The 21,366-nt window shown below is 36.7% G+C and overlaps 1 protein-coding gene across 1 annotated transcript in view; it reads left to right on the forward strand.

The window, feature by feature from the left end:
* LOC106867864 (sperm-associated antigen 17) overlaps window positions 1-14,239 on the forward strand; it is a 38,620-nt gene extending 24,381 nt beyond the window's left edge. The window contains exons 22-37 of the mRNA XM_052975729.2: window positions 331-454; window positions 984-1,147; window positions 1,275-1,353; window positions 2,325-2,503; window positions 3,113-3,257; window positions 4,032-4,809; window positions 5,894-6,066; window positions 7,172-7,377; window positions 8,060-8,153; window positions 8,593-8,739; window positions 9,492-9,581; window positions 10,441-10,532; window positions 11,058-11,300; window positions 11,949-12,093; window positions 12,831-12,925; window positions 14,075-14,239. Coding sequence (XP_052831689.1) covers window positions 331-454; window positions 984-1,147; window positions 1,275-1,353; window positions 2,325-2,503; window positions 3,113-3,257; window positions 4,032-4,809; window positions 5,894-6,066; window positions 7,172-7,377; window positions 8,060-8,153; window positions 8,593-8,739; window positions 9,492-9,581; window positions 10,441-10,532; window positions 11,058-11,300; window positions 11,949-12,093; window positions 12,831-12,925; window positions 14,075-14,110 — 2,790 coding nt within the window. The 3' untranslated portion in view covers window positions 14,111-14,239. The remainder of the gene's footprint in view (window positions 1-330; window positions 455-983; window positions 1,148-1,274; window positions 1,354-2,324; window positions 2,504-3,112; window positions 3,258-4,031; window positions 4,810-5,893; window positions 6,067-7,171; window positions 7,378-8,059; window positions 8,154-8,592; window positions 8,740-9,491; window positions 9,582-10,440; window positions 10,533-11,057; window positions 11,301-11,948; window positions 12,094-12,830; window positions 12,926-14,074) is intronic.
* The last annotated feature ends 7,127 nt before the right edge of the window (window positions 14,240-21,366 follow it).

The raw sequence follows: 21,366 nt of genomic DNA on the forward strand, positions 1-21,366 counted from the left end.
CTACACCATGCTTCTATGTCTGTTTTGGCAGGGCTTTTTATGACTGGATGCCCTTCCTAACACCAACCACTCCATAGAGTGTGGACTGGGTGCTTTTTAAGTGGCACCTGCACAGGTGGGGGTTACCAAGTGACTTTACAAGACATAGAGACTGACAAAATGCCAGTAAACGTTTTGCCTGGCAATCTAACAATTCTGCCAGCTTACCACTTTGTTTAGCAACATTATATTGAAGTCTTGTTTGTAGGTGTCTTGTTAATTTCTTGTTTCTGTTGCAAATTCGTACTAACAAATATCTAATATAAGGAACTCAATTTGGACATATTACAGATGGTCATAGGTTTTTCCAAAAAATGCGGTTCAGAAACAGATGCTCAATTTGGATCATTTCCTACATTATATTTAACCTGTCCAGATGGTTTAAAAATTGACTATGACGTATTACATTCCAAAGGTAAGTGCAAGAACCCTCAACACTAGTTCATTTTGAATTGTAAGTTCACAGCTAATTACCTATGTGTGCTGTGCATTCACTGTAGAATACATTTTATGCATTAGTTTTGTGTGTATCATCATCATATGTCCAATTTCCATGCTGGCATGGGTTGGATGGCTTGGACAGGAGCTGGCCGGCTATGGAGCTATCCAGAGTCCAGTTGTCTGTTTTGGCATTGCTCTTCCTAATTCCTTGTGAGAGAATTTGGTTGACAGAAACTGTGAGAAAGCCCATTGTGTACCTTTGTGTTTATGTTGTTTGTCACTCACCATTGTTTGACAACCGGTGTTGGTTTGTTTACATTCCTATAACTTAGTGGTTTGTCAAAGAGACCGATAAAAAAGGCAACAAACTTTTTAAAAAAAAATTAGTACTGGGGTTGGTTTGTTTGACCAAATCCTTCAAGGCAATGCTCCAGCATGGTCACAGGACCTGTAACAAGTAAAAGATTGAAGTTACCCAGGTATTTCTTTATTTCTTATTGCAGTGAATAACGATGATTACCTGATTGTGAGGCAGAGTTTCCCCTTTAATAGCAAAGGACTTCAAACTTGTGAACTGGTACGAAATGAGCATAGTTACCTTGAAGAACGGAGAACAGTGTTACCTAATGGAACTGTTATTAAGAAAATGAAAAATGGAAAATACCATGTAAGTTCTTATTTCTTCACTTTTTTCTTTTAAACCATTTGTTACCATATTCCTAACTAGGAATGACTCCTATTTACATTGCACATGATAATGATGATAACTAAGTCATTGTGTTTGTCTATTACAGGTACTCCACGCTGATGGCACGGTGGCTCATGGGGAATTTGCCTCTGATAAACAAATTATGCATACTACAGAGAAAAGTGGTATTTATCTCTCTGTCCATTTGTCTCTTCCTCTACGGTTTCATGTTTATTAAAATAGCACAGACGTAGCTGTGTGGTAAGGAGTTTGTTTCCCAATCATATGGTTTTGGGGTTCAGCTCCACTATGTGGCACATGGGGCATGTGTCTTCTACTATAGCTCCATGCCAACCAAATCCTGGTGTGTAGGTTTGGTAAACACGAACTCTACATTGTGTGTGTATGTGTGTATAAATAATATAATTCAATAGAATCTAGGCACATCAATATGTAGGATGCAAGAAATGGCTAGGTACTATAACATAGTGTTCTCAGTGGGTAAGATACTGTAGATATGTAAGTACCAAATCAAATTTAAAATGTAGATCCAACATCATTATCATCGTTAAACAACCATTTTTCCATGCTTGCATGGATCAGATGGAATCTATTGAGTCAGATTTTCTACAGCCAGATACCCTTTCTGTCACCATGTCTTATCTCTTTCCGAGCAAGGTAATATGTGGGCCCGTGGGCTGATAAACTACATTTTTTAAGCATTTTCGCAGTGTTAAGGCCCGTAACTTGAAGAGTATCCAGTTGCTTTCCTCCAAATTTGCAACAAACATTAATCAAGCTCCTTGAATTGCTGTTGACTGAAAAAAGTTTCTTACGCCGACTATGGGATCCCCCAGAAATGCAGATTAATCAGATTTGAGTATACTAGACTGGGTTTTATCTTTGTTTTAGGCCATTTTCTGACAATAAAATAGAAGACATTTTCCCAAGGTGCCATGCAGTGGGACTGAACCCTGAACCATGTAGTTAGGAAATAAACTTCTTACCACACATATTACCTTTTACAAGTGGAGTTGACTAAAAATGTCTAAAATTCATACACGAATTTAAAAAAAAAATTTTTACAATATAATAAATGTTTTGTTTTTTTCTGATTGTTATTCTATTCTTTTTATTTTTATCAATCAACATTCAGACATTGCTGACCTTAATATAGTTTCACTGACCTGTGAGATAGAAAAACTGGACTTGAAAACTATGAAGTGGACAGTTATTCAATCAAATGGTCAGAAAGTTATTTTGTATCCGGGCGGCAAGAAGGAATATCTGCCGAAAGTCTTGTTCAGTATGAAATCAGATGTAAAATCTGGACAGGTCAGTTTTTTCTTTATTTCTATTATTTTTCTCTCTCTCTAACACACACACACACACACACACACACACACTATCTTAGCACAAGGCTTGCAATTTTGGGGGAGGGGATAAGTTGATTACATCTACCCCGGTACTCAACTGGGATTTATTTTATTAACCCCAAAAGGATGAAAGGCAGGGTTGACCTTGGCAGAATTTGATCTCAGAGCTCAACGACAGACCTACCTACCTGCTAATGATTCTGCCAGCCTGCTACCCTTTCGCATATTAATGTCTCCTTTCTTCCTTGCTTTTCTTTTACATTATAATATGTCATTGTTATGAAGTTCACTTGATAACAATGGCACTCTTCTATCTTTGCTTTTATATCTTCTGGAGGCGTTACCTCAGTCCTATATATATTAATAATAATAATAATAATAATAATTGTTTCAAATTTTGGCACAAGGCCAGCAATGTCAAGGGAGGGGGCAGGTCAGTTATATTGGTCATAGTGGTCAACTGCTACTTATTTTATTGGATTCCAAAAGAATGAAAACCAAAATTAATAATGGTACAAATTTTGGTGAATGGTCATTCAATGAGTTATTTTGGAATCGTCTTTTACAGACAATGATGACCAGAGATGACAATGTGATATTGATCAGCGAACCAAGTGGGAAGACCACTGTGGAACATCAGGACGGCACCAGAATCACTTCTTATTTTGAGAAAGTTTATATGTCTGAAAACTGTAAAGCTAGTTATTCAAACTGTAAGTTTACTTATATATATATGTCTGCGTGTATGTATATTTGTGTATGTGTTTGTATATTTGTATGCATTCTCCTGTGAATGCATATAAATATATTGTCTGCTGGCAGGTGACGCTGTTGGCCTGTTGCAATATTAGAAGAGTCTCCTTTAAGGTATTTTGTAATTTCACACTAATAAGTTGTTCTTCCAAATCCCACATTGTTCAGATTTTGATGATCTACCAGGTGCACTGAACATACGTTCAGCCTAGCATTCGTAGATTGATGTTGACACAATGTCCCTTTTATTGGGATTGAATGATGGCATTGCATTTACGAGCATGCTGTGCTGATTGGTTGGTGTTCTGTTTAGAAAGTTTGATTTCTTTTCTGACAAACTTCATATGTGGTTGATAATGTTGCCTGCATATATGATAATGCTATCTCTGTTTGATGACTGCTTGATAATGTTGTCTGTGTGTGTGTTTGATAATGTTGTCTGTGTGTGTGTTTGATAATGTTGTCTGTGTGTGTGTGTTTGATAATGTCTGTGTGTCTGACAATGTTGTCTATGCTTTTGTAAATGTGGGTTTGTGATAATGTTGTGTCTTTCATGATGTTGTCAAAGTGCTTTATGAATATAATACACTTGCATGTCTATATGAAAGAGATAGATAGATAGATAGGGAGAGAGAGAGAGATGTTGTTATCTTTTGAATATGGCATCAATATTCTTTGTTATTGTACTCTTGATTCCAAATTTAATACAAAACTATTCCTCTTGTACATTCCAGATGAGAACATCACTATGGCCATGTTTGCCATGGTAGAATGTCCCAGTTATGCCACAATCAAATTCAATATTAAAACTCAGGAGAACCATACTATGATTGGCAACGGTACCATCATCAACGTGTTCTCAAATGGGTTTTTGCGTATGCTATTTGGAAGTTCTTTAACATCTGAGATGTTGAAATTGGGTTTAGATGGGTCTTTTATTTATACGAATGTTATTGGTGAAAATCAACAGAGCAAATGCAACCCACCAATTGAAAGTACCTACTACTTCAAGCACAATTCCAACATCATCTGTGAGACAACAGACGTCAAAGGCAACACCTTTTATGTCAATTACAAGGGCGAGAAAGAAATCGTGAAAGAGGCAAGAGAAAACAATGATGACAATAAATTTCGTGAGGGCATCCAGCATAGTCCAAGGTATTTTATTCTGCATCGTGACGGCTGCGTAGATGAATTGTTAAACAAGAATGTAGTCGATGACTTTGTCGAAGACACTGAGCAACAACCGACAGCTACTGTCTTAAAAGACATCTTCCAAGACAATTCTGGAATGTCAGGAATAACTTATTTGAAGCCGATCCAGAAAAACGCCTCTGACAATTGGGTTGTAGAGTACGAATGCAATACCATCATTCCACCAGGCTTCCTGGAAAACAGTGAGACTTTATGTAATGTAAAATCAACTGATCATCAAATCAAAAAGTGCCCTAATCTTCTGGAAACTCGCCAGTTTACACAGTATGAGGACCTTGACAAAGATCTTCAGCGCAGGTGAGAAAGTTTGAAAATATTCAATGTGAAGAATATGTGAAATGGTTCAAGGTTTTGCTGTTTGAATGTATATTATAGAAATCAAAGAGAGTAGTAGTAGTAGTAGTATAAGTTACAGAGGGAACTTACAATAGTTGTAAGTTCAGGCATAATGTGTGTGTGTGTGTTATAGCAGTATAACTGTGCACCTGACAGAAATAGGGGCATGGTACAGAGTCACTGAGATAAAGTGAGTGTTTGTGTGGGTTTGTAATTTATTAGATTTTTGTAAGGGTAGATTGCGCTTCTTAGCTTGTACCTTGGATGGGAACTTTCTAGGTGCAATCCCATGGTCATTCATGGTCGAAGGCAGTCTTTACTTTTACTTCAGTATCCAATCTCTGGCTGTTTTTAGGGTGTTCACTCTTGCATCTCCCTTGTGAGTTCCAGATGTGTCAAGACATGACGTGTAATGCAGGATGTTAGTTTCCTTAAGGAGCAGCCTATCCTTTCCCCTATTTGTGCTTCAAGACCTGTTGTTCCACTGGCACCTGCTGCCCACCTTTCTGCTGTGGTTCTTCATTTCTTACCTTGTCCAGCTATAATTACAACATTGTAACCATTTCATACCATTTTCTACACAACACTGTCAGATCATAAACTGGCACTTTGTTGGTTTTGACAAGGAGCATTCCAGTTGATCCAATCAATGGAATGGCCTGCTCATGTAATTAATATGCAAGTGGCTGAGCACTCCACAAACACACGTACCCTTAACATACTTCTCAGGGATATTCAGCGTGACAAACACAGAATGTGACAACGCTGGACCTTTGAACTACATGTACTACTCATTTTTACCAGCTGAGTGGACTGGAGCAATGTGGAGTAAAGTGTCTTGCTCAAGAATACAACATGCCACTGGGAATTGAACTCATGGCATTACTATCATGATCCAAATGCCCCAACCACTAAGCCACGTGTCTTCACATAGATCGTATATGTAACAATGAATACATAACTACATATCTCTACATTGGTACAACCCCTACATCTTCACTATTAAACACCATATGTTAAATGTCTGATTCTTCTCTCTGTCCAGAGTCCACCGAGGACTTTACAACTACATTTACTACAAATTCCAGCGTCATTTCCAGTTGGAGAATTTAACAGTTTTTGACACGAGGAAAGCAGAGGAAGAGGCCAAGGCCAAATCTATTGAAGCGTATGTGCAACAACTACCAGAATTGCACTCTCAGCATATAATGAACAATGGTAAGTACTTATTTATGAGTTCAGTTTTTAAGAATAAATACACAAGTCATTTCAGATCTCATAGCAATATTTTGGCAGTTGGTAGATATCAGCACTGATCAGCAAACAGTTTTTTTCACTGAAATTATAAACAAAGTCAGTGATTTGTTTAGGTTTAACCCTTTAGCATTCATATTATTCAGCCAAATGCAATGGTTATTTATTCAGATTGTTTTGAATTAATCACATGTCATCTCGTAGCTTTGAAACTTTTGATGATGTGATTGTGTATTTTTAGTATGATATTGTAGAGTAGATGTGAGAGGTCACATTTGTCCAGTTTGAGCATAAAACAAGTAGAATATTTGGACTGGTTATGGCCAGTTTAAATGCTAAAAGCTTAAAGATCCTGGTACTTTTGGTTGTTGAGATAAGACACATGTCAAAATATCAGTGTCTCAGAATCCCTTGTGGCAATAAGCCAAATGTGTTATGAACACCCTGTCATTAGTAAAAGGGTGAAGTTGTTCTCCTGTGACATACACAACAGTGATTAGCATACTTGCATTTGAATCTGCTGGAATGTGTCAACATTAAATACCTTAGATACTTTTTACTGGTTTCAGTCATTAGACTGGGGCCATGCTGGGTGATACCCAGCATGGCTTTCGACCAGGTAGGAGCTGCCTGACCCAGCTCTTACAACATGATGACTGAGTGTATATGTGTGTGTATCTGTCTATGGATATGTTTTTTTGTGTGTATATATGTGTGTGTAAGTGTGCATGTGTGTGTGTGTGTGTGCATGTATCTGTGTGAAAGTGTGCATGTGAATGTATATGTCTGTGTATATGTGTGTATGTGCATATGTGTGTCTGTATATGAGCCAATGCATGTGTCTGTGTACATGTATGTGTGTGTGTACATAAAACTCGGTATGTGTATGTATCTATTTATCAGTCTCTCTCTCTCTCTCTCATCTTGAGCCATTCCCCCTTATTGCCAACATCATCTCACCACTAGGGGCATCCTATGGGACAACCTAGATGAGATGAGATCCCACCATTAACCTTTCATTTCCTGCTCCTTTTCTATCTTCCATGCCAACCTTCACACTCCACTGAAGACAATGTGAAGAAGATGTACGAGAATGCGATGAACCAGGGCCAGACAATTGTCGAGGTTGAATCAGTGTTCAATGAACCCCCAGTGGAGAAGGAAAAGTCCCAGAATTATTGCTATGATGAAAGCATCAGGAAGGCATTGCGTAACAAAACTATCCCGAATTACTTTGAAAGTGTTTTTGGAAAAACTTTTCTTGCTAACCAAGAGGTGAGAACTTGGGCTTTGCTAACATTTTTTGGGGAGAAAGCAGAGGCACCCTTATTGCAGCCCCTATTTGTTCCATGTACATCTCAAGATTTTTACTCACTGTTCTGAGGGCTCCCACAATTATTGGTACTCCTACCACTTTCTTCATCGACTACAACTGCTTAACCTCCCAAGCTAACCTGTCGTATCTATCGACTTTTCTTTCTTCCTTATGGCATACCTTGTTGTCAGCTGGGAATGCTATATCTATGATCCAGCATCGTTTGCTTTCTTTCTCCATTAACACTTTGTCTGGTTTCCTATTCTCTATCTCATGGTCGTACTGAATCATAAAATCCCATAGGATATTATTATTATTAGTAGCAAGGCGGTGAGCTGGCAAAGTTGTTAGCATACTGAACAAAACGCTTAGCAGTATTTTGCCCATCACTCCATTCTAAGTGCAAATTCTGCCAAGGTTGACTTTGCCTTTCACCCTTTTGGGGTCAATGAATTAAGTGCCAGTGAAACACTGGGGTCAATGTAACCAACTCATTCCCTACCCCAAAATTGCTGCCCTTGTGGCAAAATTTGAAGCCATTATTATTAGTGTTCACCTAACATAATACAAAATTATTGCCGTCACTCACTTTGACACATGAAACATAACTGTGAATGTTCCTGTTATATTTTTCTGCTTTAGGAAGAAAAACTTGATGAAGAACTGAAGAACCATTGCATCTTTAATGGAATTGCAGAAGAACCAGAAGAAGAAGATTCTTCACTAACTGTAACAAGTAATGTTCCTAGATTTTATTCATCAGTTAAACTCTACTTTTCATTCCTCATAGGTGGCACATCAGCGTTCATTATTGTTTAACGTCTGCTTTCCATGCTGGCATGGGTTGGACGGTTTGACTGAGGACTGGCAAACCAGGAGGCTGCACCAGGATCCAATCTGATTTGGCAACGTTTCTACAGCTGGATGCCCTTCCTAATGCCAACCACTTTGAGATTGTAGTGGGTTCATTTTTCCCACCACTGACATGAGGGGAGGTGGGGGCAGTCAGGGGGCACTGGCATTGACCCTGATCAAATGGTGCTTTTTACGTGCCACCAGCATGGGAGCCAATATATAATATTATAATGGAGAAAATCATTGGCTATGCTTCTGTGGTGGAGACAAAGTTCTGTTCCAGCAGTAATTTGTAATAGAGCCTTCCTTGTTTATTTCAGGTGACATTGCAGAAGCTGAAACTCCCCAGGGACTGCGACCCATCAACCCGTCTCCAGCGCATGCTTCGGGCAATGCTTCACCCACATCTGTTCGACCCACAAATCCGACCCCACATATTTCAAATGTTCCGTTTACAGACAGGCCCAGTGCGTAATTATTCTATGTATCTTGTTATGATATTGTTGTAGTGCAGGGGTTCTTTTGTAGCTGTGGTACTGTACAAGTTTTGTGGTGGTGGTGGTGGTGGTGGTGGTGAGTAGTAAACGATTAGATAATTGAACAGATTTTGTGTCATAGACAATCAATTAACTGATTAAGGGATTGTGTCTTAATCACACATTTATCATTTATATAATTAAACAAGAATAAAACGATTTTTTTTTACTTAAAGTAAATTTTGTGTTATTTTGCTCTTTTTTTTTTTTTTTGCAAGAAAAAAAAAAGGATATTTTAAAAATTTGAAGAAATGTCAGTTTGAAGCATCAGTTCCAAGGTCGGTTAACAGTTAGTGTTATTAGATTGATGAAGAAGACGGTCAGCTGGCAGAATCATTAGCGTGCTGGACGAAATTCTTAGCGGTATTTCGCCTGTTGCTATGTTCCGAGTTCAAATTCCGCTGAAGTTGACTTTGCCTTTCATCCTTTTGGGGTTGATATAATTAAATAGTCCCTACCCAACATGGTCACAATCGAATGACTGAAACAGGTAAATGCTAAAAGATATATTGTGGTTTCCCTAAAACACCTGACATTTGCCCAACATTGACTTCCAGTGCTATCTTCTGACCAGTGTCTGTTAACATTGGCTTCTGTTATTGACCATTAACACTGCTAACATTAACTTGTCCCTTTGCCCTCCAACACTATTTTCCATCAATAACCTCTTGTTAATTATTCAGGCAGCCTAACTGGAGATGAAGCTCCTCAGTTGAAACAACTAGCAGAGATCACTAGACCAAATCTATTTCAAAGGCATTCAGAACCTCTAGGTAATAAATATGTATATATATATATATATATGTAAGTATCACATGCATACATAAACACAAAAGACATGCACGTATATAATATGTAAGCACGTATCTATACAAGCACATATACAGTTATTTATTGTAACGTATTACAGCGTATATCATCATCATCATCATCATTATTTAACGTCCGTCTTCCCATTCATGCATGGGTAGGACGGTTGACTGGAGCTGGCCAAGTAGAAAAACTATCCTATGCCACTGTGTCTGTTTTGGCAAGGTTTTTATGGCTGGATGCCCTTCCTAGCACCAAGCACTCTGCAGAGTGGACTCAGTGCTTTGTATGTGGCAGTAGCACAGGCGAGGTCAGTTTTGGCATGATTTTTACAGCTGGATGCCCTTCCAAATGCCAACCACTTAACAGTGTGGGCTGGAGGCCTTTTTCGTGGCATCAGCACTGGCAGGGTCATCAAGTAACTCACAAGACATGGAACTGTGAGAGGGGCAGGGGAATTTGAGGAGGGGAACTCATGTCAGAGGGTGAAAGGTTAGAGTGTGATAAAGGGACAAAGTGGCAGAAACAGGTGTCTTGTGATAATGGAGGGGACATCGGAGGAGGTGATTCAGTATCAGATGACGAATGGTTAGAGTGTGACTGAGAAATAGAGAGGCAGAAATAGGTGTCTTTCTATAGAAGAGGTACATGGTGTGTGTGTGTATATGTGTATATACATATATATGTATATGTGTATATATATATATATATATATATATATATATATGTGTGTATATATATGTATATTCTGTTTATACTACTAATGTGTGTTTATATCTGTTGGCATGTATGTACATATGTCTTTCTCTTTTTTTTTTTAAGCATTAGCACTAGAAATTCCTGGTAATACAATCCTACCGAAACTGTTTATTTCTACACCAACAACCCACTCCCCAGATATGATAAATGAAATGGTAAGGTTTGTTTTTGTTTTTTGTTTTAATTTATTGTTAGTTGAAATATTTTGTTTGTTTGATGCATATTACCACCACCACCACCACCATCACCACCATTGTCATCATCACCATTGTCATCATCATCATCACCATCGTTGTCATCAACATCACCACTGTTGTCGTCATTGTCATCACTTTAGTTGTAGTCATCATCACCATCATCATCAACATCATTGTATTTGTGTCCCCTTTTATGTTGGCAGCGAGGGTTTCCTCTTTTACCTTTTCCTTGTTTTCACTCATTGGACTGTGGCCATGCTGGGGCACCGTCTTGAAATTTTTAATCAAACAAACTGACTCCCACTACTTAAATATTTTTAAAGTCTGATACCGATTTTATTGGTCTCTTTTCCAGAACCACTAAGCTATAGGGACATAAATAAACCAACACTTGTATTGAGTGCATTTGCACTGCATTCCGTGTGCGTCCGTGCATCTTCTTGCCTGTAACTTTCGGTCTCTTAATTCTGTCTTCATTTCCAGTCTTGCACCGACAGACTGATCAATGGTAGACTCGCTGGTTCCTCTCTCCAAGAAAAGGACAGGATGAAACTCACCAAGTCCCTTGAACTGTCTGTGAACGAGATTCAGTTTGGTAAAGTCAGAGTGGGTCAGACCTATGAAAAATCCTTCTTTCTTAGAAATACTGGGGTCGATTCCTGCCGCTTTAAAATAAAACAACCACCTCCTTCTTCTGGCCTGAAGATTCTCTACCGACTTGGACCTGTAAGTGATTGATTGCTTTTTTGTTTTTTTTTTGTTTGTTTTTATCTTTTATTTTACCTGGGTTTGCGTATTTTTGTGGAGGTGCGTGGATTAGCAGTCAGGGTGTAGGACTCATGATTGTAAGATTGTGATTTCAATTCCTGGCCTGGGTGATGCATTGGTGTTCTTGAGCAAGACACTTCATTTTCACATTGTTCCAGTCCACTCAGGTGGAAAAAATGAGTAATCCTGCAAGGAGCCAGTGCCCTATCTAGGTGGAGAATATATATGCCATGGAAACCAGGAAAGTGGCTCTTGAAGTCTATGTGACTTGGGAAGGAACTTGACTTTTTACAGTGAGTGACATATTAGAAATCATTGACTGTACCATTGTTCTTCTCCAACTTTTAGCTTTGTGCTTGTTTAGGGTTTAGGAGAGAGAGAGAGAGAGAGAGAGATAAAGATAAAGATAAAGATAAAGAGCAAGAGCAAGAAACAAGAAAAGCTTTAGAAGGTTTGATGTCAAATAAACCAGTGTTGAAATTGCCAAATAAGCAGTGCCACAATGGCCGAGCCAAAATGTCTCATATTCCTTGATGTTGCATTGTAATTAGTTTAAAGTAAGTATCTATTGGGTGTCTAATTTTTTTTTATTGTTTATCAATGCAGATTGCTGCTGGTCTCCAAGAGAAGTTGACAGTCAAACTCCACATTCCTGCACCTCTAGCTGACAAATATGAAGGTGGCATCAGTTTGAAATATGATTTATGTATTGTCACAGAGAAAACATCGTTGGTACTTCAGATTTTGGCTGGTATCCTTCCTTGTGTATTATAATGCAGAACTGGTTTACACTTTTTACCTTCTGCTTGTTTCAGCCATTGAACTGCAGCCATGTTGGGGCAGCTCTTTCAAGGGTTTATTTAGTCAAACAATTGATCTCAGAATTAAAATTTCTTTTGCCAAACTACCAGTCATGGGGCATAAACAAACTAGCTCCAACTGTCAAACTAGCTCCAACTGAAGTTTGACTTCAGAGTCCCATAACAGAAGATTTTATACCTATGAGCCTTGCCTGTGAGGACCCTAGCTGAAGCTCCTCTCCATCTTACCTCTTGTATGCAGCATACATCAAACCATCTCCTTTCAGCATCTCTACAATCTCAGTCCTTAATATAATGAATGTATTTATATATAAAGGGAAAAATAATATATTTTGTATTAATTTTTTCCTGAACTGGTTTTCCACACTGGCTACTTGATAAATTCTTATACAGATTTTATCCTTATATATTATTATTATTATCTATCTATCTAACTAACTAACTGTATATATATTCTTACACTTGCCATACTCACTCACTCACACACACACATGCACAACACATTCTTACGTTCACCATTCTCACTCACTCACACGCACACTTACTCAACACACACTCACCACTCATTCACATCTGACCACCAACAGTATTCTCAGCTCACTGATTCTCACCAACCAGTTCCCCCTGTAACCATTCTACCTTAACAACTTTTGCTGCTGTACTCCAGCGTGGATACACTCTTACAAAGAACTTGATGTCTCCAGTGAAGTGAAACCATGCCTTCTCTTTGGATTCATTATCTCATTTTACAATACAAGGATGGTAAGCTAACTTTCCCTCTTTTTTGTTTGTTTGTTTGGATCATACCTACATGAGTGGGGTGGATTATTCATTGATCCATCTCACCACCACCACCACCACCTCTACTTTTCTTACTGTTAACCATTTCAATTGGAAAGTCTGAAGAGATGGAATGTTGGTTTTGTTTAGTAAGATAAACAGGAACAAGCATTCTCAGGAATGGTGTGCAACAGGTGAACCGTGAATAAAGATTTGAACTTGCAGCTTTGAGGTAAGTAATTTAGTATCTGTATCCCACAGTCATTGTACCTTGTGTATATATGTGTACTTGTATGTGTGTACACACACACATACACAATGTATAATTTCATGTATGCTAGTTTCTTATACTAATACATTATTTGTGTTAATTTCTTATGCTAATACATTATGTATGCTAATTTTTTGACCTAATACATTGTATATGCTTATTATATACCTCATTTTAATAGATATATTTACCAAAATTACATTAAAATTTCTTGAAATACTAAAGAGTAATTCTATATATATATATATATATATATATATATATATATATATATATATACATATATATATATATATATATATATATATATATATATTTATATATATAAAGAAACATTATTTCTAAATTTCTAAATCAGTTCTTTAAAGTAAAGACTATTTGCCAACATAATGTAGCATTCCCAGACGGGACGATTGTTACTGTTGTTTAGCTCCATAGGGACACAGGTATTGTGTTGTATAGCCAGGACGGAAACATTGTTTCCTGGGGCTAAACAACAGTAATAATCATCCCTTCCAGGACAACCACATCATGCTAGCAAATAGTCATTATATATATATATATATATATATATATATATATATATGTATATAGTGGTCCTTATTTTGTCCCTAAACCTTTTTTTAGGTTTACACCTATAGCATTTCCCCTCTGCAAGCTCACCATAAAACAGCCGTTTGGGTGTGCATTCATCTACCATTCAAACAATATGGCCACACCATCTCATTTGGTTTCTCAAAATCATAGCTTTAATTGAGGTGATTCCTGCAGATGCAAGGACATCTGTGTTTGGACTAAAAAAAACTCCATTTAATACATGTATATGTATATATGAGACATACAACTTGTTTTTATTTCAGAATCTTCAAAAACCGACTTTCTATGTAAATATTTGACCACCCCTCTGAAAACTCACATCTGAAAATATTGCTTTTTACAGTTCATATATTGGAAAACTAGTTGTTCCCCCACGGATCTTGCGTACTGTTATTGGACTATTAAAACATAGCTTTAATCTGACCAAATGTTGCTTGTTACTGTGTATCTAGTTGATTCTGTTTCTCAATGAATTGTCAAGCTGGCATCAATTGGTTCTGTGAGTGGATTTGGTAGACGGAAACTGAAAGAAGTCCATCGTGTATATGTATATCTATCTATCTATCTATCTATCTATCTATCTATATGTATCTATATGTATATATATATATATATATATATATATATATATATATGTATATGTTTGTGTGCCTGTGTTTGTCCCCCCAACATCGCTTGACAACCGATGCTGGTGTGTTTATGTCCCCGTAACCTAGCGGTTCGGCGAAAGAGACCCATAGAATAAGTACTAGGCTTACAAAGAATAAGTCCTGGGGTTGATTTGCTCCACTTTCTCAGTGCTGGGACACCTTGTCTGCTAGAGATAGCAGTAGCTTGCTTCTGTTCACAGTATAAGAAAAACAACAACAGTTTTAGAAATGAAAAGACAAGATGCTGAAATTATTATTATTATTATTTTATTAGTGCTATGGGTCTAAATAATTGGAAGTCTACAGATGTCACTTCTTCCACCCCACCCACCCCATTCACATTCATTTGATATGAGCAAAGCAATTATTGTTCCTGCACCCCTACCCACATTCCTGTCCAAAAAATGGTAGTGAGGGGGTGGGGAAAGGAAATGACATGAAAGGTATTAATGTATGAGGAGTAACACATGTATATATATATATTAAGTATGTATGTATGTATGTATGTATATGTGTATACATAAATATATGCATTATATATATATATATATATATAATGCATACATGCACATATATGCATGTATATGTATATGTGCATATATATATGTATGCTTTTATATGTATGTGTGTGTGTGTGTGGGGAAATAAGCTGCCATCAAAGTAGAATATATCACATTTTAGTCTAGTTTGTTGTTAAGGAAGGAAGGGTTTCCTTCTTTTTTTTTCAGCTCCCCCCTGCTGCCCAGTGACCACTCAATCCATGACTAAAAGAATGTTAGGGGCGGGGCAGAGTAAACTGGGGCAGAGGAGAGCAAATAACACAGAAATATGTTGGCTTGAAGCAATCACTAAACTATGGCATTATAATAACAACAACAATTCAACAATAACAATATGATTATTATTATTATGTATATATATATATATATATATGTATATACCCAATATTATTATTATATTGGTTGTGGTGTGCAGCACACAGTGTAATTAATGTATTGTGTGTGGTGGTGGAAAGGTCTACAGTTTTACTAAATTAATGCATGATTAAATACTTTATATAAGTGAATGTGTGTGAGTGTATATATGTGTGTGTGTGTATATATATATATATATATATATATATATATAATTCAAAGTATTTAGTATAGGCCCATTTCAGCCAGTCTTACTAATTAGTTTTGCAGAGTGTCTTAGATTACAAGGTATTAGCTAAGTGTGGTGAAGTAGTGATATGTGCTCTTCAGAGCTGGCAGGTTTTCTTTTTTTTTCATACCTACCATCTCTCTGAAGAGCATGTGTTACTTAACTTCATTGTTATCTAATATCTGGTTATCCAATACCCAGAACAAAACTAATTGGTAATATTGGCTAAAATGGATCTATAATATTTTAATATATCCACTCTATTGACAAATGTGGGAGTGCATATTTTTTTACAACTTAAGGGTTCTTAGACTATATATATATATATATATATATATATATATATATATATATATATATATATATATATATATATATATATATATATATACATATATATAGGAAAATGAAGAATAAGGCAGAATGCTAAACTGGAAGCATATTTTAATAAAGATTTCTAACCGGCTTTCATTGCGAAGCAAATTTTCAAGAAGGAGAATGAAAATGTTTTTTTTACAAAGAAGTACAAAATGAAGAAGAAAATGTATAAAAAACATAATATATAAAAAAATAAATATACCAATACATTATATTGTCTTTGAGCTTTTGAAGTTCAATAGTAATCCATGTAGATAATGGTTGGAAAGATAAGGATGCATGAGAATGGAGAGTTGTGTTAGGTTTAAAAAAAGGAGCTAAAAGTTTATGTTAAGCAGGAAGTGTGGTGTCAAAACAGGAAGTGTGTGTAAGGAGAGACAAATGTTTTTAGTTGGAGTTATGAACTCTTTTTCAACTCCAACTAAAATCATTTGTCTCCCCTTACACACTTCCTGTTTTGACTCCATACTTCCTGCTTAACAGAAACTTTTAACCCTTTTTTTAAAACCTAACACAACTCAATTCTCATGCATCCTTATTTTTCCAACCATTATCTACATGGATTACCATTGAACTTCAACAGCTCAAAGACAATATAATGTACTGGTATATTTATTTTTTATATATGTTTTTTATATATTATTTTCTTCATTTTGTACTTCTTTGTAAAAAACATTTTCATTCTCCTTCTTGAAAATTTGCTTCACAATGAAAGCCGGTTACAAATCTTTATTAAAATATGCTTCCAGTTTAGCATTCTGCCTTATTCTTCATTTTCCTATTATTTCTCTACGTGCGGTTAACACAACCCCACTATTTACTGACTTATATATATATATATACACACACATACACACACACACATTCTTGTGTGTACATAAATGCATGAGTATGTGTATATGTGCGTAAGTGTAAATACGAAGATTTTTATTTGTTATAAATGTGTGTGTGCATGTGTGTACATATATGGGAACTATTTTAGTATTTGAAGTTTAGAAATTTCAGAGACTGAAATCGATAAAGATGGCTGGTGGTGGCGGTCGTGGTGGAAGTTCGTTGTTTTCTCTGTTGGATGAGAGTAGTGACCAATAACAGGTGATACCTGGCACTCTGTTAGTTACGATGATGAAGATTCCAGGTGATCTGATCAACAGAACAACCTGCTTGTGAAGTTAACATGCAAGTGGCTGAGCCTTCCACAGATATGTGTACCCTTAATGTAGTTCTCAGGTAGATTCAGGAAACAGGAAATTGGAAAGTTTTAGGTATTTAATCATCATTACATGTGTTTCATTTGCTAGTAGGAATTTACCCTAACTGCCCCCACACACACACACATATATATATATATATATATATATATATATATATATATATATATATATATATATGAGTGATTGGACAAATGGAAGAAGGGCACTTAACCAATTTGTTGGGAGTTACATGTATGGAACAGTTTGATTCAAATGCGTTGGGACTCTTGTGTTTAATGGCTGACAAATAGCATTATGTTTGAAACTCAAGAGGACCAACGAATTTGAAGCAAACTATTTTGATTCATATATATAGATGTGTGTCTGTGTGTGTGTGTATACATGCTTTCGGTATACCACTAACAAACAACTATGAGTTGCTTCAATGTACTGTAGGCTCAACACTAAGAACCCAGCCAATTCTGGCGCCCTTCATATTTCATACACCTAGATTCTAATTAATCTAGCAACAAATCAATATTACCATAAAGATGGAAAAATGAAAGGCAAGGTTGACCTCCCATTGCCAACAATAATTTGTCTTAAGGGGAAAGGAAATAGTTGATTATGTTTTACCTTAGTACGTAGCTGGTACTTTATTTTATTCATCCCAGAAGAATGTAAAGCAAAATTGATTTACACTACTACTAATAATAGTGAATTTATTCCCATTTTCTTCTATACTAGCACAATTCGTTGTAAGCTATTCAGTATTGAACTGTCCATGTCCATCTAAGTGTTAACCACAATCATCATCATCGCCACCACCACCACATCAAAAAAAAAAAGAAAAAGTAAAAAAGAGATATATCTTTCCGTAAGTTTCCCTCCACAATGCAAACCTGGAATGGTTTTGGTATTTGCTAAGTGTTCAGGTCAGATTGGCAGAAACTTAGAAAGTTGTGTATGGAGACTAGAAAACAAAGCTACATGTGGAGTTCGTGGGAGAGATAAGCACTATGTTTGTTTTAACTGGTTGACAATATATATATATGTGTGTGTGCTAGCTACATGTTATGTGGCTGTATTTGTGTTTTAACTGACTGACAATATGTACCAGCCACATGTGGTATGACAGCTGTACTTTAACTGGCTCACAATATATGCCAGCTACATGTCAAGTGAGGGCTCTGTTTGTGCTTTAACTGGCTGATATATATATATATGTGCCAGCCATATGTAGTGTGAGGGCTGTGTTTGTGCTTTAACTGGCTGACAATGTGTTCCAGCTACATGTGATGTGAGTGCTCTGTATTTTGCGTTTTAACTGACTTGACAACATTTTAATGTAACATAAATCTAACATCATCATCATCGTCAGTAGCATCACAACTAGAAAGGCATTTTAAAAGATAAAATATCAATTACGCACACAGATGATACAAGGCCTCATATTTAGAGTGAAAGCAGATATGGCTGAAGGTTGTAGGCAGGAGGGTGTTATGATGTTCATGCCTTCCCCCAAATGGAATCTGTGGCATAAATGATAAATGAAATGATTCCATTGAGGAATTTGACATTGACTTGTGGAACTTGGGAGCTCATCTTTGCTCTCAGACACTCTTCATTCTATGTTCTTATACTTCAATATTTTTTTTCTTTGTGTGTTTTAGAAAGTTTTTTTTTATTTAACAATCTGTTCAATTTGAAAGTAGGGGGTGGGAATCATTCTTTAACAATTTTTTAAAGAGGGATAATTTCTTTAAGATAAGAATCTTTAGCAATTTGCTTACTTTTTCGGGTGCTGTCACTTCTTTAACAATCTCGTCAATACTATAGGGAGTTTCTTTAACAACGTGTTGATACTAAAAAATATATTAGGGCCAGGCCACCCGCCACCCGTCCCCCTTGATACAGGTGTTCTTGATAATGTCAACAATTTCGATTATAATGCAAAGTTGATAATACAGGATAATGAGCTAAATCTGTAGTTTAGCTGAAATATGTGTGTGTGTGTGTGTATGTATTATTTTTAAATACAAAGGTTGTGGGGGGTGCTTAGGTGCATCAATTCACTTACTTGTAAGTACAACACTCCATTACCTACTTACCTGTAATGGCAACCTCTACCTACGACAACAATTTACAATTTGCTTTTTTTTTTGTTTTGTTCTTTAAAAAAACCCACCATGTTGTTGTTGTTGCTGTTGTTGCAGTTAAGGGTTAGAGTTAAATAAATAAGATGTTTCTGGAAGTTTCAATGATATGTGTATATAATATATATATTGGCAAATTACCAGACAGAGGGAGAAAAGCAAGAAACAAGTTTGTACATCAGTAGCTTAGGCAAGTAAGAAGACACTTATTTACACACCTCACACCCATTAATATTGTACAGGTTTCTATTACTGACCAACCACTGCCAATATGAGTGTGTGTGTTGATCTGTATGGATTGGCAAATGTCTGCATGTGTGTGTGTGTGTGTGTGTGTGCTTGAAAATGCATGCATGTGACTGTGTGTGACCTTGCTATTTGGTTAGTCCACATTAGTCTGTAAAAGCTGGTCTCCTGGTTTCACTGGCCTATATACATATTCCTCCCGGGACAAGACACCAGTCTGTCGCAGGATTGTTTATTTTTGCTGGCCGAGTGGACTGGAGCAACATGAAATGAAGTGTTTTGCTCAAGAACACAATGCATTGCCCAGTCCAGGATTGAAACCACAATGTTACGATAATGAGCTCAATATCTTAACCACCACTAAGTTGTGCACCTCCACTTAGCTCTAAGAGTGAGATGAAATTTTAGAACTTTGGAGATTTATGTCTTTTAGATTAAACTTAGACTTGAGTCTGTCATGAGCCCTAACACCCAAGGTTAGAGGTGAACCTAGTTTCTCTGGCAATTACAAATCCTCCTTCCCTGGCTGGGATGCCAGTCTGTCACAGGGTTAACTCCCCGACTATTGCTGGAACTCTTTCACAGCTGAGTACACTGGAGCAACATGAAATGAAATGTTTTGCTCAAGAATACAATACATGGTCCTGGGATGAAAACCAAGGTCTTATAATCATAGTGCAACAACCTCACCACTGGGCCATCCAAATGACTAAGAGATTAAAATTCTAAATATGATCAAAATTTTGGTACAAATGCTGGAAGCCAAAACAAAAAGCGGCTGGTAGCAAATCTGAGACTACTAGGAAGTATGAGAGAGAGAGAGAGAGAAGCAAGAGGAGGGGGCAGTTCCTTCTCCTCTTCCCCATCCTAATGAGGTGTAAGTTCTATTTAGACAATTAAGTACTCATTTTCTACTAATCAATATTAGAAATGGTTCCTCTACTTGCAGTTGTATTATTGTAGTAAACTAACTCCTGTTGCAATATTCCGATGATCACTGGACCTTGTCCTAAGTGCTCAATAGATTTGGATAGAATTACTTAACCGTTGTGACCACTCTTTAGATGTGGATAATCTCTGGATTAATATTACTGAGGTGAATATGATCATTATTATTATTATTGAATAAGGCAGTGTACTGGCAGGCTCTTTAGCAGGCCAGGTAAAATGCTTCGTAGCATTTCATCCATCCTTACTTTCTAAGTTCAAATTAATGAGACGCTTGGTTGACAAAGACCTCCACCAGATAAACTCTATTCTTTTCTACCTAACAAGAAGTATATCCTTAAAATTCTTTGTTGGGTGAAGATGGGTGGAAGTCCCTGCTTCTACCATCGCACTTCAAACAAAGCCGGCAACAAGTGCAGTTATTAACTATTTAAAAAGATATAATTAATCAGTTATATCCCTTTAATTAGTTGTGAATTATTTAGCATCAAGACAGGTAAAGACAACCCTCATTGCTGTATTCCATCTGGATTATATTCAGATAAAATACAAACAAATGACTGTGCCTTTGTGGAGGGGGTAATTGAATTGAAATTCTCCACCCCAGCATTTTCCCAACTCCACAAGACATAAAAGCGTATTGGAATTCCAACTTCTCAGTTTGAAGAATGTCACTCTGAAGAAAGTCAATGGATTTCTAAAATCAGAGGATTTTTTTTTGATTTTTTTAATTCCAAGTGACAGGGATTCACTGCTGTTTTATGGGGGGTCATTGTTTCAAAAGAGATATATTAACTTTCATTCCTTTGAAATCATAAATCCAGCAAGTGGTCGAAAGAAA

The sequence above is a fragment of the Octopus bimaculoides genome, chromosome 22 (genome assembly GCF_046866305.1).
Source record: "Octopus bimaculoides isolate indiv1 chromosome 22, ASM4686630v1, whole genome shotgun sequence".
In the NCBI taxonomy this organism is placed as follows: Eukaryota; Metazoa; Mollusca; class Cephalopoda; order Octopoda; family Octopodidae; genus Octopus; species Octopus bimaculoides.